Source organism: Telmatherina bonti (assembly GCF_933228915.1).
Source record: "Telmatherina bonti genome assembly, chromosome: 8".
Taxonomy (NCBI): Eukaryota; Metazoa; Chordata; class Actinopteri; order Atheriniformes; family Telmatherinidae; genus Telmatherina; species Telmatherina bonti.
Genome location: NC_136626.1, coordinates 22,631,584 through 22,653,436, shown reverse-complemented (window position 1 = coordinate 22,653,436; position 21,853 = coordinate 22,631,584). Strand labels below are relative to the sequence as shown.

The window sequence follows — 21,853 nt, the reverse complement described above, 5'->3', positions numbered from 1 at the left end:
TACAAACAATCATTGAAAGAAAAAAAAACCCTAATTTTAAGATCTCAGTGTTGTTTGTAGCTTTGTCGAGGTCAGAGTGCACTGCGTTCTGCTGGTGTTACAATGCATCACAAACCATTTCTGGCTGAGCTGATAAACAGTACTTAAGAATTTCTGCTCTGCCTCGTGCAGCCTATTAATGCTGAGATAAAATATGTACCTTCTTGAGTATTTGCACAAATGTCAGAAAATCAAGGCGAAATCCAGTCAAAAATCTTTGCATTACCTGTAAATAATGAAGCATTCACTCAAGCACCGGCAACACGGCGATACACGTCAGGTTCAGCAATACACCTCAAGGCAGACTTTTCTATCCTGCAGCTTCTGCTGGGTGATTTTTTTTCTTAGTCTGAGCTGGTATAAGATAAAAGAAGACGTTTTTTGCTTTGATTTTTGTCTTCTGTGACAAAACAGAAAAAAGATTGGTGTCAGGTTTAATGACACTGTAGTCATCACTAACATCTAAACGTAAATGCATCTTACAATGCTGTTTGAACAGGCTTGAGGTAATTCTTGCTATTAATGATGCATAAACAGGATCAAGTTACTTCCTATGTGTCTCATCACGCAGAGAATTAAGAGTTTAAAAACAAGAAGTCATTTCTCAGTCATTAATCATTGACCTGATTTTAACAGTGCTGCTCTGAAAGTTTGTAAAGCTGCTAAATATGACCTTAAACATGATTAAATGTTCACACCAGTCCTAAAGACACAAATGAATCAGTCAAACAAATAAAAATGTATATATTTATTGATTAAAACTGTTTAGTATTACAGTCATATAGGTTAAAAAAATATATGAATCTTTGCATCACTGTCTGAGAAATAATAACCTAAAATGAAATGTATCTGATAACTGTTGATAACATGTTGCACACAAACTTGGAGGAAATCAGCTCTCCTGTACAGAACTCTGTGATGTTGGTGGGTTTTCTTATCTCTAATTCTCCCACAGCATTTCTGGAGTTTGATTACCTGCTTCAACACAATTAGATAATAATTTTTTAAACCATTCTTTGGCTGGATTTCTTGCATTTTCAGGATAATCCTGCTTCATCCCCCCCTTTTCTCTGGAGTTTGGACCTTTTTCTCAAAAATTGTAAAACTGACTTGTATAGAATAGAGATGTCCAATATTATCACCCTACCAATATTGTCATCCTACCGATATTATTGGCCTAGTGATGGTATTTGGCTGATATCCGCAATAAAATGCAATATCAGAAATGATCATTATCAGTTTATACTCTTCTAATGACACCACCTTTACACAATATGCACAAATTATATGTCAAATTCTTCAGCTAAGTCTCCTCTGATAGAAAATGACAAAATATGTCATGCATAGTTATCCAGATTTTTTTGTTTGTTTGACACAACTCTCCCCAAAAGGATTAGTATCGATTGATATCGGCATTAGAAATGAAGACTTGGACAAAATAAGTATATTGGATATTAGTATTTTTTTTTAAAAAGCCAATATTGAACATCCCTAGTTTGGAGGGCATGTACAGAGACTGCAGCTCGTCATGGCAGCCAGCCCACAACTGATTCCTAAGCCTGGTTCTCTCTCTCTTTCTTTGGCTCCATTTTCCTGTAAAATAAATGTGACTAGAGTCTCAAAAAGTCTTAAATAAAAAGAAGAGGGGGGTTAATATTAATTGTGCCACCAATGATGGTTAGTCATCATTGCCTAGATGCAGCTAAACAGGCACAGACCATGATACTACCACCTCAGTTGTTCTCATAAAGTTTTAATGCAGGTGCTTTTGTTTAGCCAGATATGTTGCTTCATATTTACATTCATTTGTCCACATAAATTGCCCAGCCTTATCAAAGTACAGCAGGACAGGTATGTCATTTTACTTTATAAATTCCTTTTAATCGACAACTGAAAAATAATTCATTCTTATAAACCATTAGTGCTATTATTAAACTTGCAGCCCATAGAGTTTCTGTTGAGTTGGCTTGGCTTGATTGTCGGAAAATGTCACATTTAAACACCACCTCACATCCTCATGTGAGAGACAGAATGTCCCTGACCACACAATAAGTGATGCCGCCAGCTGCACTTTACTTGCTTTACAACACACCCCCCTGTAATGCTAATAGCACTACTTTCATGTCTCCATGGAAACCCATTACAAGCTCAGTGTGTCTCTGTGCATTTTAGTTCTGCTATCCACTAATGATGGCTTGAGCCTCATCCCAGCTGGTGCCATCTTTCACAGATGTGAGTCGAGAGTTATGAAAACTTTATTCTTTCTTTGAGCAGAACTCAGAAGTGTGTTTTTGTGGTTAATTTCTGAGCTCAGTCGCTTTGCCGTGATCAGCCGTATCTGATGTGGTCGTTTGTGAAGCGAGGCACACCTTGACACGCCTCCTTCCCCCAGCAAGGACGGTCCTGACACTCACACCATTAGCGGGAGCACATGTTTTCCTCCTCCTGCTTTGGCTCTGTGCCCTGCAAGTCAAACGCAACACAAACAGAAAATGAATTCAGTAAATGATGGGACAAAAATAACCTTGCATACACAAACAAACACACCTGCCATCCACTCCCCTGCACAGAGGAGCATATCCGTGACCTTGCTGTCACATCCTCCTGCTTTCTTGGCCCGTCTGTTGCATAAAAAAAAAAATTAAAAAAAGTTTTCCGTGTCACCTCTCTTGCTGTTTTATTATTCTTTTAAATATTTTTATTCTCTTATTTTGTTCTGTTGATTTTCAGTCACAGACAGCAGCAGCAGGACAGAAGGATGTACCTTTGAAGCCAGGGGAATTTAGTGTAGGAGAATCATCAGGTGAGTAATTGATTACGTCTCCATGTGTTCAATCAAGTTTCCCTGCTTGTCGCATCAGTGTTTTTATTCCTTCCCCACATTATCACGTTGCAAGTTCCCTGTTGATATTCTTCCAAAGCATATGCTCCAGGTGTGAGTGGGTTTTCATTTGTCCCTGTAGCATTATTTGTTGTTATTCAGCTCCAGTGCAAATCCCCTACCGTGGCTTCAGTTCCAGACTGTGATTAGCAGGATTTGACAAGTCGCCCCGACCAGCAATTTACTCCAACTGTCATTTTCAGCAGATTAGACTCTGTAGTACAGAGGCTTACAGACTCGGAACTCGACAACGATGACAGACTTAAGGATAATCCCGTCAATGGGAAACTCTTACAGCCATGATTTCTAAGGATAGATGACTGTAGTACAGGCTGTAAAGAGATTTTGTGTTGTTTTTTTTTTTTTTTTTTGTTTTTTTTGTGGCTTTGCCTTCAATTTACACAAGAGGGAGCTGTTCAGGTCTTTCTGACTAAACAGTATCATCTATAGGAAAAGGTAAGTAACTACAGCAAAGACCTGTATGCGCTTCGTAGAAACAACTTCACTCAAAACAAACAAAAGAAAATCTGTCTGTGTATGTATACATTTATTTTTTTTCCTTGCACCGTCCACAGCCATGTAATTCACAGGCAGTGTGTAGTGTGTAGTCTCTCACTGATTGCTGGTACGGATGATAAATGGACTACTGGCTTTATGAAAAAGCATACAGAATAATATTAATAAGGATGCGTTTAAGTTGTTAGCTGCTTGTCAGGTGGACATCCTTCTCCTATATGCTAGCAAAAGATAGTCTAGCAGTTTCCTTTGCATGTTTGGTGTTCTTTTATCTTTTTCTTAGTAATAAAAAACTCTTAAATAATCTTTCCGTGCCGCAGACATATACAAAAGTCAGGCAAACAAGATTTCATTCATTCATTTTCTGAACCGCTTAATCCAATTCAGGGTCGCGGGGAAGTTGGAGCCTATCCTAGCTGGCTTTGGGCGACAGGCAGGGTACACCCTGGACAGCTCGCCAGTCCATCGCAGGGTCACACCGAGACGAACAACCACTCATGCTCACACTCACTCCTATGGGCAATTTAGAGTAACCAATTAACCTAACATGCATGTCTTTGGATGGTGGGAGGAAGCCGGAGAACCCGGACAGAACCCACGCGTACACGGGGAGAACATGCAAACTCCACACAGAAAGGCCCCTCCCCAGCCAAGGCTCAAACCAGTGACCTTGCTGTGAGGCCACAGTGCTAACCACTGTTCCACCGTGCAGCCCGCAAACAAGATTTTATATGTAAAAAAAACATGCGATGAAGATCATTTTGTGTTGCTTAATTTCAAACGAGTTGTTGATGCAAACATTTTTCTTTTTAATCGTTTTAAAGTAGAACTGGCTCCGACTGTAGGTGGAGCATACCAGCATCTGTATGTCTCATCTTCTAATGCACATGATGCTGTCTGCAATTCTTTGCTGTTGTCATGTGTGTGACATGCTATCAACATCCTTTGACTTCCAGTGACCCACAACGATGGAAAGTTCAGCGCTCAGCTCTCCAAACTGACCGTCATTGGACGCACACAACATGATGAGCTGTAATTGGTCAGAAGTCAGATTCACCTTTGACCAATCACGACGCCATGGTGAACTTTCTGCTCAACAGTCGATAAAGTATGGATTTCTTCCAGAGTGACAAGCCAAAAACTGAAGAAGGATGATGCTGAAATTGGCCTGTGGGGACATTGTAAAGCAGTAATTATCTGGTCCCTGGTTTTTTTTTTTTTTTTTTAAAAACCAGGATGGATTTATTCTGCTTAACATAAAAGGGGAAAAACACAACAACACATCTGTTGAGTTTCCCGATTTCTGTCCTAGATAAAATTTTGCCCTAAGATAAAGTAGTTCTATGGTTGTTTCTTAGTTTCTGAGGCTTTTCTCTAAATAATTCTGTTCTGAACCGATGGGTATGTAAATGAATGTATAGTGGATTGGTGTCAGGGGGCTTGCCCAGTATAGATGGCACATTTAGGCAAGTGGGGGGATTTATCCATCTTGTGTAATCCTAGGAGGAAAGTGAGTAATCCCCTAATATCATGATGGCCCACAGATACATGAGTAGAAATTCCTCAGCTTTGTTTTGAGCTGAACTGCTGTTAAAAGGAGCACCACAGTGTCTGTCTTCCTCTCCTTCTCTGTTTATCTCCATCTGCTCCCGATAACTGTAATCACCACATTTGATCCCCCTCAAATCTTGGTTTGTACCTCTTGTGATAAGTTTTTGTTTTGTGCTTCTTGTTTTGCCAGAAGCTTTACTTTTAACTGAGAAGATAGCAGCTTCTTACATGATATTAGATGAAGATACCAAGGATTTCAGGTTTTTGCATTTTGGAACCTTTTTTTTTTTTTTTTTTTTTTTTTTTTAAAATTCATTTTGGATCAAAAAAAATCTTGATCCTTTTAATTGGATGCATATAAACCTTGCTTAATTTCTTTCAGCTTTATTGACTCACACTTTTAGATTTAAAATAAATTACGTAAGACATGCACAGACATTTCTCCTATCATACTCAAGACAAAGATATTCTAGCACATATTCCCAAGGCCCCATTGAACCATTTTGCTTTCATCTATCAGTGCCACATGTGGGGATCAGTGAGAATATTGTGCAGGTTTCAGAAGTGCTTCATTATCGCTTGTCCCCCTCCCCTCTGTGTTCCGCCTGCGCTCTCATGTTGCAAGCATGGCTCTTTTATCTCTCTGACACTGATCCAGCCCTCTAACAGCACAAGTGTCCAAGAACAGAATTTGGATTGGAAGGTTTGCTTATATGATTGAGCAGTTGCAATACTTGGGATATTTGTACCTTGTTTGGTCTTTTAGTGACTGTCATACTTCTAGAGGCAAATGAAGGTGAAGAAATGGTCAGCAGCACCAGCCCCGTTTGTGCCCTTATGTTATCAGAAGTCACAAGAACAAGTGATCACATCCAGGTTCTGACCCGATCTAGAAAGGACAAGCACTGTGTTACCTATTTTGTACAGGTTTTCTTTTTCTATTTCCTGATTCCTCTGATTTATGGTGAAAAGTGATGGGTGTTTCAATAAAAACATGTTGGCACTGCCATGGAGATAACTCTGTGTTTTTGTCTGGTTACATCAGTTGTGATCTGATTGAACCTTTCAAAGCCTTGTCAAAGGGTAAACATGAAAAGAGAGGAAGAATTTGATTGCTAGTGTTGAGGTATTAAATATTTGGTGCACTGTCAGAGCCAGGCCACAGCAAGCACAGTGGATTGCATTTTATGCTCCATCTTATCAGCACAATGTAAGTTATTTCAGAGGAACTGATAACGCTTTCCTAAACTGAACTCCATTCATAAGCAACATGGAAAGAAGCCAGTTTTAGAGCTTGTAGCTGAGACTTCATGAGACTTTTGTTTTTATTCCAACAATGAAAAATTAGCTTCAAAATTTATTCTGTAAGCGTAGTCAATTAACATGAAAAAAATGTTTCCAACAGATAAAGAGCTTCCATTGTTTCTGCTTAATTTCTGTGGAAGAAAAGCTCTGCATGGAGGATCTACTAAATCCAAAGGCACATATGGGAATGTATGTTGTGCTGATCTTTGAAGGCTTACAGAGATATAAAGTCAGGCGGGATTTATTCATTTTATGTTAAGCCCAGAGAAAATCATTAATCTAGATTTGTCCTCAATTTGGTGTCGGTTTGTTTGATGCGAGAGCTATACACCCGAACAAAAACGGCAGTATTTAGCTGCTTTTATCTGAATTTTATGTATAGAACAGGAGCATGCACGCAGAACAGTTCTAACACGGCACTGATGTGCTGTGAAAACATACTCCCACTTATTGTAATTACAGCATCTTTAAAGCAAAGCTGGGGCTACAATTTTTCATTTTGTAGCCTTGTCAAAGAAGTTTTGACATTCTTTCGTGGGTTATTTGTTCTATTGAGTTGCAGCAAAATAATTCAGTTTGAACTGTCTGAGACCTGCCTCTGTGTTTTCATCCACATCCTGTACAGATATCACTTCTGTTTACTGTCTGGCAGCAGTGGACATGTTTACATTTAGCTTCTTCTTCTAATGTAAAGTAAATACATTCCTCTGACATTAGCAGGGGTGGATTACAAAGACATGCTTACGGGTATTTTTAACAAAAGCATTCCTTGTCCAGCATATAGCTGCTGGATCCATCACTTCACCTGATTTTTGGGGTTGTTGCAACCCCTCAACACAAGTTGTAGTTACAGTCAATGTTAGTTATTACCTGTTCAGTCAAAGGCTGTTTTACAAGAACATTTCTCAATGAAAGCAGCACTTGTTTGGTAGAAGTCTGGTTTAAAAAAAACACCTGAAGCAGCATTTGTTTTTCTGCTTTTGTTAAGTCAAATATATGTTTTGAGGTTTTCCATTTGTCCACTTTTATGTTGTCACCTGTCTTATGGATGAATAATTTAGAAAAAAATAAAAAAATTACATTGGCTTTTGCTAGTTACAGTATTATTTTATGACAATATTGTTCTTTCTATGAATAATAACTCCTCATGCAGCTCACTGAACCAAAAAGGCTCAAACTGTACACTTTTTCTAGTGTTTTATCTGATTAATGGTGAAAGGTTATGCATTAACAGGGAAGCTGCATTTTAAAGAAGAGACTTTCCAACTTACCACTTAAAAAATTTTAGCTTTTGATGCCATTTTCTTTGTTTTTGTTTATTCTTAGTACTCAGTTGCTATCAAGCAGTTTTAAAGGAACTGCATGATAACTGAGAATATCTTTTAGTTAACCATTAATAAGTAATTGTTCTATTTTTTTATGTTTTCCCACATCCTGGTGCTGGTGTTGCATATACTGTGGAGAATCAAATAGCACAGTCCTGTCTTGAAGTAGTCTCGGAAAAAAACATTACTCCAATAATTTCTTCTAAAAGATATCTTTTGAAACAGCTGAAGATTCATTCTCTTTTTACAAAATGAAAGAAAATTTTTATTCGCCAAAAGATTTACAACTTTTGGGCCAAGTGCCTCAGACAGATGGGGATGTTATTACAAGCCAAGCTGTTGTATTTTTATTCTTTTTATTGAGTGTGTTGACAAGAGAAATTCAATGAAATACCAGCTTTATTAATTTAAAAAAAAAAAAAAAAGGCCATTCAAAAAGAAATTCCCATAAACTCAAGGTACATTTTAGAGAGGACAAGACTAGATGACCTAAATGAATCAGGCATCAATTGGCTGTGCTTTATTTATGTAATACATATGGCTGGCATTCCACTGTCTGATTTCCTCTTTTTCTTCCCTCACACACCTCCTATTTCTCTCTCTTTGCATCTTCTGACATTTTGAGGTGAACAGATGGAGATTGTGGCCAGGTCGGTCAAGCCAGAGGCAGCAAAGGAGATGGGATTTTTATAACACCAGGAGCCAGGCAAAGTGCAGCGTATGGCCAGGTGCCCCCCTGTATCTCTCCTGACATGCACCGTGACACTGGGCTGGTGACCCAGTCAAGTCAGAGCCAATGTGCCTGCTAAATTTCTCTGTAGTCTTGCCAAGTTTTTCTCGTTGAGACCCTTCCCTCCATTTAGATCTATCACAAATTGCTGACCTCACTTCCTCCTTATGTGATTTTTACACCACTGAGGCAAGGTAAGTCTGGGCTGCACAGTGTTTTCAGCTTGCTGTCAGCACTCCCGACAACTATTACCTACAGCAGGCAATAAAGATACATGTGAGTTGATGCATCAGGATGAATGAGATGAAGTACAAGAAAGAAGCCCCTTATTCTTGCTGTCTTGAAATTAAATACAGTTTCCTGCAGATGTTTGTCTGATAAGGTATTTTAAGGCTACCATTGCCCTTTAAGCATGCAATCTATAGGAGCCATAGAGCTTGGGTGCAAAGTGAACATCTGTGCAGGGGTGCTTGTTACCAGAGTAGTAACCCAGACAGATGCCATTATGCCTTGTGTATGTTCAGTATATGTACCCAGAGGATTTGCTGGAAAAAAAAAAAGGAAAAAAGCAAGAGAAAGGGGGAAAAAAAATACCAACGGAATCAATCAGTCATTTCTGACTTACTCACCCCAAGTTCCGTCTGCATCCTGTCACCTTGGAAACTTGGTCTCAGCTCAACTTGGCAAACCTTAAATCACTCCTGACTCTTGCAGACATGGCTGGTGCTGTGAATATGGCTCTGTTCGATCAGCCTCCCCCACCTGCTGCATAGTCTCACACTGTGGTTGAGAGCAGCTTTCTTTTCTCAGGGTACGGAGGAGCTTTGCGGGGCTCATTGACTTTCTTTGTAGGCTCAGAAAGCCTATTATGGGGGTAAGGAGGAGGTTTGCGTCCTCTGCGGCCTTGTGCTACGGGTGGTTTAGCTGTGGCTACAGAGACTGCGCACTCCCGTGCAGGTCCCGCTGAGGATGCTCGGCGTTCTGTGTCAGCAGCAGTCACAGTTGGAGTATCTGAGTCAGTGGGTGGGCAGCTGGCAGACAGAGGGTGGGTAAATGATGGAGAGAGTCGTTCAGCAGATGGAAGGTCACTTTGTGGGGTCTGAAAAGCCTCAACTTTGGTCTCTATGATGACAGAAGGACTGAGGGCAGGGGGTCGATAAAGCTTTGGAGATGGTGGGGAAGGAGGGGAAACGGGGCTGATCACAATAGAGGAGGATGCCTCAGGGGAATTGGGTTGAGAGCCCGGGCTACCAGGGGGATGGAGGTTTACTGTTAAAGGAGAGAGACCAGGGGTGGGAGGGCGAGCAGGGAGGCTTCCTTGAGGACATAGAGTGTAATCATGGGAGGTAAAGTTTTGAAAGTGAGGTGGATTAGATGGGTGGAGGTTATTTGTGTGCGGCAGTGATCCCCCTTTTTTGGGAGAAGAAGATGGACCGTAAGATAAGCGGAAGGTCCGACTCTTCTCTGATGAAAACCCAGAAGTGATAGGGCACATTTGCGCTTTCTGTGGAGACTGATTCTTGCTATGATGATCTCTTCTGGGGGTATCATAAACAGTTATTGGCTGGTTTTCAGCTTCTGAGGGCCTCCGATGGGTAATACCCGCTGTCACTTCACAGGAGCTGGAACTTGAGCTGTAGCTGCTGTCATTGGGAGGCTTGGCCTTGTTTCCTCCAGTTGTCTGTTGCTCCTCATTCAAATCAATGGAGGAAGTCAGATAGTCAATCTGCTGCACCACCTATGAAACACACAAAAAAATCAGTTGGTAACTGTCCAGATGACCTGATTTATACCTAGTTGTAGACACACACAAATTGATTATTGAATATTATGTTAATCAAAAGTCAATCATTTAAAAAGAAGGCAGACTTAACATGAAAACTAAGCAAATACAACTTCCAGGCTCTTGAGGTTCGTTCAGGCATGTTAAGCTATGTGTATTGAACTTTTTTACCCCCTAATTTTTAAATAAACAGCTAGTTAAAAAACTATGGCCTATAGTGTGTTACAGGCTGAACTACCATTTTATATGTTGATATGCTATAATGAAAGAAAGTAAGCATAGTGTTTTACTGCCAGTTTACTTGTACTATCAAGCCTTGTTTATTAGCTGCTGTTACTTGGATGTGACATGATGATAGTACTATGGTATGGTGTCGGTAGACTTGCTTATGTGAACATCTGTAATTCTGCATCTGTCTGTATCCCTATTGCATTTCATTGTTATGATTAACCAGGCATTTAATTGACTTACTGACACAAGAAGGTTGCCCTGCATTGAGATCGGGTCATTCACATCATGGGAAAGTTGCTGGGTGAATGGTGTTTTAATTTTATGCTGTACTTTGGAAATACAAATTTTCTCTCAGTAACAATGATATGTTACAATTTGCATCCAAAATAATGGGTCCATCTACCAACATACTTAAATTTTCTGTGCCTAAAATTACTCATCACACAGAACAGAATCAAAGCAGACTTTGACACAACACAAACTAAAAACGATAAGTTCAGCTGAATTAAAATAATGAAGTTCCTTAAGTCTTGAAAGTCGAGGACCTGCAGCAGGACTCTTCCTCAGAAGAACAACATTTTGTAAATGTATCAATGCTTGTTAAACAGTTGCTCACTTTACCTGGCTGGAAGTCCAACTTTATTCAGATTACAAACACGTCACTGCATTGTTTTTACTGATGAAGGCTAAGAGGCTCTTCTGAGCCTATGAAGACAGATGATGTCAAACTGATGTCGCAAGAGCCACTGAGTTCAGAGATTTCAACAATTTACATCAAGCCTTTGACAGAGAGGCTTAATGAATGATGCCACAAGCTCCATATTGACCTGATCTCCACAAGTACTTAGAATCAGTAACACACACTGCTCTGCTTCTGTTTTGAATGCTCTTAGTTTAGCCCAATCCTCGTAAGTCACATAACATTAGGAAAGCTAAACAATAAGGACCCTGGTGATTTAGAAACCCACACACTTTTCCTGCATATGTTATTCAGTGAAATATTTCCATACGGTGAAAATGTTCGGTTCTTCAGTCAACTGATCCGCTAAATAGCCATTCAGTTTCTACGTGATCATCTTCATAATTAAGTAGTAGTTTTTCCTATTCGCATGAGTAACTTTTAGTCGTTCAGAAGTGACAGGATGAGTAAAAAAGGTCCAACATTAAGCCTTGCTTGGTACATTGTGTTTGGTTTATAAGCAATTTGACCCTTTAAGCCACACAGTCTTTTCCTCCAATCTGACTCAATGCTGTCATTAAAACATACAGAACTAATTGCAGAACTGCTACTTTTGCAAGGTTAACATAATATCCAAAGGGTAATATTTTCAGATTTGTTAGTAATTTTTTGTCACACAGTGCAAACAGATTGAAATGGAGATGGGATGAGGTTACAAAAATCTGCAAACTAAATTTAATCAAGGTTTGCATCTACATACACTTCAATGAATCTTGCTGGGTAGCAAAGAATAGTATATAATACATCAAACACAGCCCTACATGTCTAAATGCAAAATGAGTGCAGAGAGTGTGTGTATGTTCAACACACACTTACATGTGCTTAAAACAAAGACAGTTGTGTTGGTCCTGCACACACACACACACACACACACACAATTTTGCCAGGTTCTGTATAATGACAGCGGCTGGAGAGATTGGAGAAAATTATGCTGGGGAAAATGTTTGACCTACCTCGCCACCTGCTCTATGTGCACAGATAAATCCTCTGGCCAGGCTGGATGAGTTTTGTCCTCTGTGCTCAAAAACATCTTTGCTGATGTCAGAGGATGACCTCATTTGTCTCCCTGTTTTGTTTGTTTTTTTTAATGCTGATGCTTTTTTGAACGAAGCATTTCACATGGCTTTGAAGTGCTGCATATAAATGCGCATCAAGTGACTCTGGGCAGGTGCTGCTTGTTAATGTCAGTAATCAGAGGAGATAAAAGAGCAGAAGTTCCTGCTTTTCATCTGCAGCTTTTCAAGAGCATTTATTTGAAAGAAAAAAAAAAACACGTCTTTTGACCTCTTGGGCTACACGTGTGCTGTTGATGGATGTGGAGAGATGTTTCCTGTCAAGTTCAGTCCTTTAAGTTTAGTTTAACTCTTCAGGCTTAGTTTGGTTGTTGCTTGGATAGAAGTTCTGAGTCATAGTACATTTTTGATCTGTCAAAATGCCTCAGCAGAAGATTCCTGTCATGTCTTGCTTTGGTGATGTTTTTTCTTCTCCTGTATAACAGAAGTCTTTAGTGTTGCTGTAATATTTGTATAATCTACATCTACAATGCTGTAAAGACTCACTGTTTTTCTTTCTACAATTGTATTTAATTATTAAGTAAAACTGAGGATTGCTACTCATGCAAAGAATAATAAATAAGGGCTTTAAAATAAATATGTGACTTCTACGGTGCTACCTTTGATGTGCCCGCTCTGTTTTCAACTTGTAGGATTTTCTGTTATTTTGTCTGTTTGTATCCCGTCCACCCCCTTTCCCTTTTTGTTGTGCAGTCTTTAAGCCCTTTCATCAATGTTATATTAATACTGTCACACAAAAACCTAACAGCCAGTATGATGAGGTTACTACCTCAGGTCTAGCTGCGACCCTGCAGATTTATGTCAGATGCCAAGAGGCAAGATTTCCGTGTCAGTTTTACTGGATGAGGCAGAATACGAGGCAGAGATACTAAGATGTAAATGGATTATAAAAAGCGTCGGACACTATCCAGCTGTGCCTGGAGCAGCAGCTGTCCACAGGAGAGAGGAGGAAGAGATGAGAGAGGATGTTAGAGGGGGAAATACAGAAAGAGAGATGCAGAGGGGAAAGCTTTGCCTAGTGTCACACAGCATCATTTCAACAGCCTCTGAAGGCATTAGGCAAATGGAGCATAAGTACTGTCTTATTCACCTCAATGAAAATGTACGCATAACTTGAACACAAATAAAATAAATGTCTCGATGTCTGGCAAGTGATGGAAGAGAACTGGAGAAACCATAACAGAAAATTGTTTTGGATTTGTGCAACCCTGCTGCTGACTATTTTAATGCATGTGTAATTTCGCTGAGGATGTGCATTCGTAGTCTGGCTTGTTATCTGTAACTGAACAAACCCTTGGGGTTTTTTCAGCAAAAGCTTGAGCATTTTTTCTCAAGCTGAATGATTGTTAGATAATGCAGTAAACTCTCCTCTTATTTTGAATTGATTTGTTTGCATCTTTTGCACTTTCCAGCAGTTTAGTCTAGGAAAGAAATGTGATCATCCTGTCAGGGGCATGAAGGAATTTGCAAGAGTTTTTTTGTTTTGTTTTGTTTTGTTTTGTTGTCTCTCCAGAATCAACACCAATCTGTTATGTTACCTCTTTCATTTCCTGCTGGATGTCCCTCAGAGCTTTGAGAACCTGCTCTAGGTTGTCCATCACTCGTTTAATCTGGTTTCGGACCACTTTCCTGTTGCAGCCTGCTTCCTTCCTCTGTGACTCCCCTTCACTGTTTGGTCTGTGCTGTACCCATGTCTGGCTCTGACCCAGGACTGCGATCTGCTCCGAGTTTGGTCTAGGTTTCCTCGGGGCTCGTAGAGTTGTGGTGCAGCCCAGGCCTCTGTGAGGAACCTGAGTGGAGAAGATTAGTCCGTTCAGGGGCCCATTGAAACTCTCCACAGGTGGCTCCCTAAGGGCCATCAGGTCTCTCTGACTCTGCGAATTTCTGCTGTGTTTATTGATGCAGCTGAATCCATGCTGCCTCTCTATAAGTCCCTGTGTGTCTGAGCTCAGCCAGCTGGATGAATGGAGGTCTCTCTGACGGTAGGTAGTATGGCTGGTGTAGTCCCAAACCTTCCCCTTCCTGTCCTCCATCAACAACACAACAGGTACCTTGCACTCTGGCTCCTCAGCAGGCAGCACAGACACAGGAGTAGGAGGGGGTCCGACTAGGGGCCCATATTTCCTGACTGAGGTGGAAGTCCTGTCATTCTGCGACTTGCGCAGACTGCTGTGGTTTTTCACAAAGTTGTGATTGTCCTGAGCTACTGAGGAACTGCTGCTTAGGCCTTGCGGTCCATGCCCTTGGCCAGTGTAATCAGTCTCCAACTCTTTAGTCTGGTTCCACCTGGCAGGTCCGTCCTCCTTCTGCTTCCCCAGACTCCCTGGCAAAATGTGATGCCCCCTCAGCACCACTGGCAACATCCCAATACCATTACACCGAAGCTCTCCCTTCTTTGCCCTGTCTTTTCCCTGGATTGAGAAGAACCCAATCCCTTTGTCTTTCTCCATTGGGATCAGGTTGTTGCGGGGCTCTGAGCTGGATTTGTATGGTCCGTTGAGTCCCAGGTCGCCACTGCTGTGGTGAGTCTTCAGACTATTGCGCAGCCATGGGATGAAGTGAGGGGTGTGGGACTTGAAGCCTTTCTGCTCCCCATGTGCTGGAGTCCCACTGTCAGAAAACATGGTGATGGATGATATCCAGCAGCCTCAGAGAATGAAGAAAATGCAGAAGAGGAACAGGAGGACTCCTGAGACACAGAGAGCTTCCTCCTCTTCTTCCATGAATCTCCTCCTACCTTTTCCATTAACATAGGCTTTATCTCCGCTTGTTGTGTTTTGCCTCTCTTTCTCCTTCCTTCTCCCGCTCTTACTCTGTCTCCAAAACTTTTTCTGTTTTTTCCCTTCCCAGTTCTGGTCCCACCTACTCCCCTTTTTCCTGCCAAAGCCTGTTTCTGATTTTATTGACCTACTTTTCCCCCCTCCGCTTCGGCTTCTCCTCCCACTATTCTCTCTGTTGTAGTGCTCCTTGAGCTTGTTACCCTCTCACTGGGCCGGTCTTGGAGATGACAAGGGCCCCTCTCCCTCCATCTTTCCTCTCTGCCTGCCTGCATCTCACTGGCACAGTAGCAGTAGAGCTTTCCTGTCTCTACATCTCTCTCCCCCCTCCCACACTGCACTGCGCTGCCTCCTATCCTCGCTCTTTCTTCCTCCCACTCCCTCTCAGTGCTCTAACTCCCTTTCTCTATTTCCCTGTTCTCTCCTCCTCGCTGTCTACTCTCTGCTCTAATGTGAGAAGCCCTTATTGTCCTATGTCTTTGCAACTCTCTATTCTCTTTTCCTTTCTTCCTCTGTGTCACTGTTTTTGTCCCCAGCGGCTCCACCTCAGATTTGCCTGGGAGACCGGCTGAAGTTCAATCAAGAAGCCAGTATCATTAATCCCCTGTTTGCAAATGTGTACCCACGTGACATTTCCTGATTCTGTTCTCATCTGATTACTCCTTTCCCTGGCTCAGCCCCTCACAATTAAATGCTGCTTAGGGCACCAGAGGGGGGTTTAGAAGGGAGGGTGGCAGCAGCAAGGGATAAAGGAGAAACAGAGGAGGAGGGTGCATAATTGTAACCTACCAGATCAGAGATCAGCACCAGTTTGACAGAAACTATAAGCTGCCCGGCTGCAAACAACAGCCTGCTGTGGCATGGCTCTCCTTGGCTTATAATAACAGTCAGCAAACAGTGTCACATTACATTCCCATTGTTTTCTTGTTTTCATTTTCTAACACATATCCAGCTTCCATTTGTTCCAATTAAACAGAGACAGTTGCTATTTTTGGTTTCTCATTTGAATTTTTTTTTTCTGTCTGGATTTGATTTCTTGTGTCTGACAAGCTCTAAAGATGCCTCCTAGGTGCTTTTTCACTCAGCTGCTGCTGCACTGGTGGGTACCTCCCTCTCTGGCAAGATCTGAAATACAAAAAAACACCAGCAGAGCCACACAAAAGCCCTGACAGTTTGCTGTCACTCAGCAATGAGACACTCAAAGCATCTGTCATGCTGTTAGTCAGCAGAGCAATCTACTCCTGAGGTACTGCACTGTTAAAATATGACTTCATTATCTGACATACTATACATGGGGGGAGAGAAAAGATAGACATTGGCTTGATGTAATCTGAGAGAAAAGAAGATTCCTGCTTGCATGTTGACAGACTGCTGTTAGCCTGTAGTGACCATTAGACTGGATTAGAAGGGAAAAAGCAGGAAAGAGTGGATGTAAGAGCAGCCACTTTTAATCCTTTAGAGCCTCTTGTTGCACACAACATGCTTCATCACAAAACCAAGTCTGTTTCCATGTAACAGTGGGAGGCTGCATTTACATGTCAAATTTAACTAAAGAATTGTGTATCCGTCTGGGTAAAATAATAATGATAATTTGAAGTAATTCAGCATTTAAGACCAACTTTAATTAAAGCAAGCAGTTATATAAAAGATATTCAGTGCTACGCTGATATAGTTTTGGTTTAAACTCTTCTTTGCAAGCACTACTTACTATGATGTCAACCGCTTGTTTGTATAAAATGCAAACAATTTAGCAAGTTCTTCTCTCAGTTCAGGCAAGGTTTCCAAAAGGACCATTTTAGCACAATTTGGTAAAATCTGTACTCAAAGACCCAAAATTGGTGGACTTCAGGTTTTCTAAGGTTTGTGTTATCACAAACCTTATAAAACATCAGTATTCAGTAAAACATCTGTATTGTTAAAAAGGTTTATTCAGTATACGTATAAGACCTGCTAAATATTCTTTAGTTAGTATTTGTGAGTGTATGTGTGCATCAAAAAGGCTTGTTTTAATTAGAATCCACAGTTTGTTTGTTTTTTAAAATCAGCCGTCTACCAGGTATAAAGCTCATATAAATGTCAGTGAAACATAGAAGCTTTGCTCATTTCAATGAGGAATAAAATAGTAGCTGTCAGAGTTTTTATCTGTTTAATGCTGGTTAGACAGACTCTTCATCACTTATTATGCTGAAAATGAGTGACTGAGGGACAAAAGCAGAGGGGAAGACCCAGAAAATTGTTCTCTTTTTTAAACTTTCCTATTAGAGTCCTGCTAGATTACAAACTTTACTTTTCAAAAGAAGGTCTTTTTGCTAGACACGGTGTATGGCCTGCTTGTAGCCTTCTCCACTATCCCCTGTAGCGCTCTCTCACTTGTTTTGAGTACTACAACAAGCAACGTGTGCATTCCACTGCAAACCTTGTGTTTTTGCTGTCACTGCAAGGACAGTTTCCAGGTTGAATGCCTTCCACACAGACTGAGAGCACACTGGAGCAAATCTTACATAACTCAGTGAAAAAGATAAATGGGAAAGGGGTGCTTTGAAATGCGAAGGCTCTATGTCTGTCAAAATTTCCTGTGCAAATGGATTTTAGTCACAGTAAGAATGCCTCAGGGCACTTGGGAACTTTCTATAGCCGTCTGGACAGCAGAACGGGTGCAGTCAGAGGAAGTTTATATGTGTACAAATTTCTTTATTTAGCTCTACATTTACCCAAAGTGGAAATGAGAAGTTTCTTGAGAACATATTGTTCAGTTATGCAGTATCAAAAATGGAAGTGAGCAGATGCCGTCTTCCCTGAAGTGTCCACTGTCGTGCTGTTGATAATCCTGAGGGGTTCAGGCGCAGAGTTCTGTGCAACGCATGTGTGGGTACAGCAATGTCTTTCACATCCGCTGATGTATATTTTTTGAGTTGTTTGCTTTTGGATTCCCCTCCGCTGTGCTTTTCATCCTTGATCAACACGTCAGTCAGGTGCTCTCTGAGGAGTACAGAGTGAGAAAAGAAAAGAAGAGAGAGAGATGTGGGGACACCGAGAAAGAGTCAAAGAGAGATAGAGAAAAGGGGAGAAAAGCACAGACTTTTGAAAGACTTCTAACTTCCAAGCTGACTGTCATAGCTGTGCTTGCCAGAGGGGAGAGCACCTTTAAGCATAGTGGATGAGTAACGATGTGGAGGGACTACAAAAGCAAAGTAATACATAATAAGCAGCACCAACTCTGCTGTGCTCTGCCAGCTAACCTACATGAGATTGAGCTTGAAAAAAAAAAACCTTGGAGGTGTTCAACATGTCAGCAAAGGCCTTGTATAAAACGGGGCTTCTCCTTTATTGCATCACACACACTGTAATAAGATTTAGAAAGTGTAGATGCACTTGTTGGCTAAGGATGTTGGCCTTGACACATTGATTTACATAGAAACAGAGAAAGAAAAAGAGATGATGTGATGACTGAATAATAAACCTGCTTCTACTCTAAACTGCAACATAAAAAAGCAAGTACGTCTAAGCTGTTAATCTCTGAAAAACACAACACAGTTAACATCATACACACAGACTGTTGAATCATTTTGCTATTTTTTCTTCACTACCACTTATCCTTTGCCTGCACTTGCTGCCTTTTTCCACCCTCATTAAGCAGAAAAGGCTTTATTTCTGGCCTTGATGCTGAAGATAAATCTACAGTAACTTTGGTTGTGTTGCTGTGTGAGTGCAGACCACAGCCTACTGTTTGAATGCAGCATCCTGTGGTTTGTTTTGTTGCACTCAGAACTCAGACATCAGGATGTTTGTGCCCTCATTGACATGCAGCCAGACTTTGTGGTCTTGCGCCAAAACTAACTGCCTGTATTCTTGCAGGAATGGGCCGTGAAAATCCTGCTCAGTTTGTCCTTCCTCTCAAAGTTTTATCATCCTTTTGTCTAAACTGAACACAGTCTTTATCAGCATTCTTTAAGTTAAGGTAAGGAGTCGATTCCACTGATTATTACTTGATTATTCGTGCTTTAACACTTGTAGGAAGAGTAATTGGTCCTCTGCATGCTTCATCTATCCAGCTCTCTATTTAGGATGCAGGCCAGCTCCTTTGTAGTCACTTCATTATGTAGAAATGATAATTATGCCCCAGCAGAAGATAGCTTCACCAAAATGTATTAGAGCTCTCATTTACATCCCTTGATAATCAAATCATGATGGTCTAGAAATATTCATGTTCAGAAAGTGTTTTGAAGGAGACGCACACACTCTTGAGCTAACTCTTGCAGCTTTTGCCAGGCTGACTACACTTTTTTTTATTTTTTTTTATCCAACTTCACTGAAACTGAGGACAAGCACATCTCTCAAGCTGATTTAGCTTTATTCATTATCATATGAGCTAGGATATACAGATTTGGGATGTTTGCAATGCTTCTGAACTATAGCTACTCCTGTCTCACTAATTTCTATTGACTTGAGACTGGTCTTGTACTTGCGATTTTTGACTTTTTGTGATTTTATTTTTGTTATCTTCTCTCAGTCTATTGTACGTGTTGTCATTTTCCCAGAAGTTACACTGAAATAATGTTACCAATATCCAGATGCCTTGCCACACAGTGAGCAATCAGTTACAATGATGGCAGCGCCAGTGATCACAGCAGTTGCTGCAGCACCTTGGTAATGTTAGGGTTTTACTTACTGAATATAAAGGATACCAATATAAGAGCAGGAAACTACAGCATTGGTGGTATAAAAAAAATCCAGGATGTTGGATACACCACATCCACCCTAAAACACACCTGGAGACGTTAGTCATTGTGTTATGAAAGCTTAATGTCTATCTTAGCAACCAGCTGAGCACCACAACAGCCTAAACATGAGCTTTTTACAACCTTTGTACTAACATGTTACCTCCATCAGACTGGCTCCTCTCAATATGTTTAAAAAAAAATCTGAGACCTTTAATGAAAACAGTTTCCATAAACTGCTGACTTTACCATGACAACTTGAAGCTGGGACCAAACAGGGATCAGAGCCATCGTAAACAATATAGTTTTTTGTTTATTACTAAAGTAGAGCTGTTCAGGGCTAGGCGGACTAACCTAAATAGACTAGTACCAGTATCATTCAATAACTTTGGGGACAAAAAAGCCAAAGAATTTACTAAGAACCAATCAATAGTAGGTTTTAATGGTTAATACCCTGGTCTCCAGGTTGCCTGTCTTAGGCATCTGGGTGGGTTCTAGCTTGCATTGGGTGCCTGTCTGGAGAGACCGAGTCCTTCTTCGTATTGGAGGAGCCTTTGCTTTGGAAGAATAGGTTGCTTTTGGGCTCCTGGGGTCCTGCGCCTTGTCGGCCTTTGGGGATCAGCAGTTGACATCCCTGCTGCTCCTACGGCCTATGCATCATGGCCCAAGGGCACTCTGGCTGCTGCCTTCTGGTCAGATGCGTGGACTTCCCTGTGGCAGGCTGGCTGGGATATATGGTCCCAGGGGGTCCGCTGGTCTGCCTCTGATCTAAGTGCGTGCCCAGTCGTATTTGCCTAATCACTAATCCCAATTATTCCTGTTATTTTGCATCCTTATTTATGAACCTGCATTCTGATCCAGTTACTGTGGTTATGTTAATTTTTTTCTTTGTGTTGCTGTTTTGTTACTGAGATGAATGATTTCTATGACTCTGCTCCTGGTGACTGTGTGTCCTTTAGTGTGTCCTTGTCTTTTCTTCTTTTCTGTTTATTATCCCCTTCCTTTTTCCCCACCCAGAAATATATAAAATTCAACAGTATACAAAAGTGAAAATAAAGAATAAAACTTAAATGATCAAGCAGGGCCTCATATCCATGAAGCTTCTCTTGGCAGAGCGAACTCGTTCAGTACAACACAGTAGCCAGGCCATCATTCTGTTTGCTGTGATGCTGGACAGGACAAGTACGAAAAAAGGAAGGCAGTCAATTATTTATTGGACCTGCAAGTATTCAAACTAAATTTTTTTTTTGTAATATATATATATTTTTTTATTTTAAAAGTTTGAAATAAACATTTTCTGTACTCAGCTTTCACATTTATTTCACAAGACATTTTTGTTACACTTCTATTAAATTAGACATTCTACACTTGTGCACCCAACTTTAGACCTAAAGAGCCAATGTGCTGCAAATTTTACATGTTTACCTGCTGTAACACACCCGAGTCGAATAATGAATCAGTCATTAAGAGGCTTCTGCAGAACTTGCCAATAAACTGTCATTTGAATCAGGTGGGTTGTCGCGGGGAAACATCTAAAACCTGCAGGATAGTTGTGATCCAACTCGCACTATTGCAGGAATCTCCACATCCGGTCTTCCAGGGCTGGTGTCCGGCAGGAATTGAATGTTTCTCTACAGCAACACGCTTATTTCAAATATAGTGATCTTCAGTTTGGTAAGTTCTGCACAAGTCTGTTCATGACCCATTCATTTGAATCACATGTTGCTGCAGGGACACATCAAATACCTGCAGAACATCTGCCCTTGAGGACCGGATTTGGAAATCCCTGCATGAGATTGTAGCTCATGCCTACACTGAGCAAAAAAAAAAAAAAAAAAAAAAAATGCTATGAACTGCAGTATTAGCATCTAAAAATTATGTCAAGATTAATTCTGGTTTAAATAAAAAAATCTTGGATAAGTATGTGAGGAGCATATTTACTCACTTGAATACATTTTCATGTTGATCTACAGTTCTTCTGAATTCGCTAAAGCAAAGAAATTGGCTTGAGACCTGACTTGGATTTGCAAAAAAGGACTTGTGAACATCTCTGGCCTAAAACCGTGTTCCAACTCTCCCTGACACACACACACACACAAATGCATGTTGAGATAAAAGCCATACTAAAGGATAAATGGACACTTGGCTCTGCAGTCGACTTTCAAGTGTGCTACAGGGAGATCAT

The 21,853-nt window shown here is 40.8% G+C and overlaps 1 protein-coding gene across 1 annotated transcript in view; it reads left to right on the top strand.

Moving 5' to 3' along the window:
- Window positions 1-5,242, top strand: part of mydgf (myeloid-derived growth factor) — a 9,052-nt gene extending 3,810 nt beyond the window's left edge. The window contains exons 5-6 of the mRNA XM_079245511.1: window positions 2,770-2,842; window positions 4,393-5,242. Coding sequence (XP_079101637.1) covers window positions 2,770-2,842; window positions 4,393-4,472 — 153 coding nt within the window. The 3' untranslated portion in view covers window positions 4,473-5,242. The remainder of the gene's footprint in view (window positions 1-2,769; window positions 2,843-4,392) is intronic.
- Window positions 5,243-21,853: the final 16,611 nt, after the last annotated feature.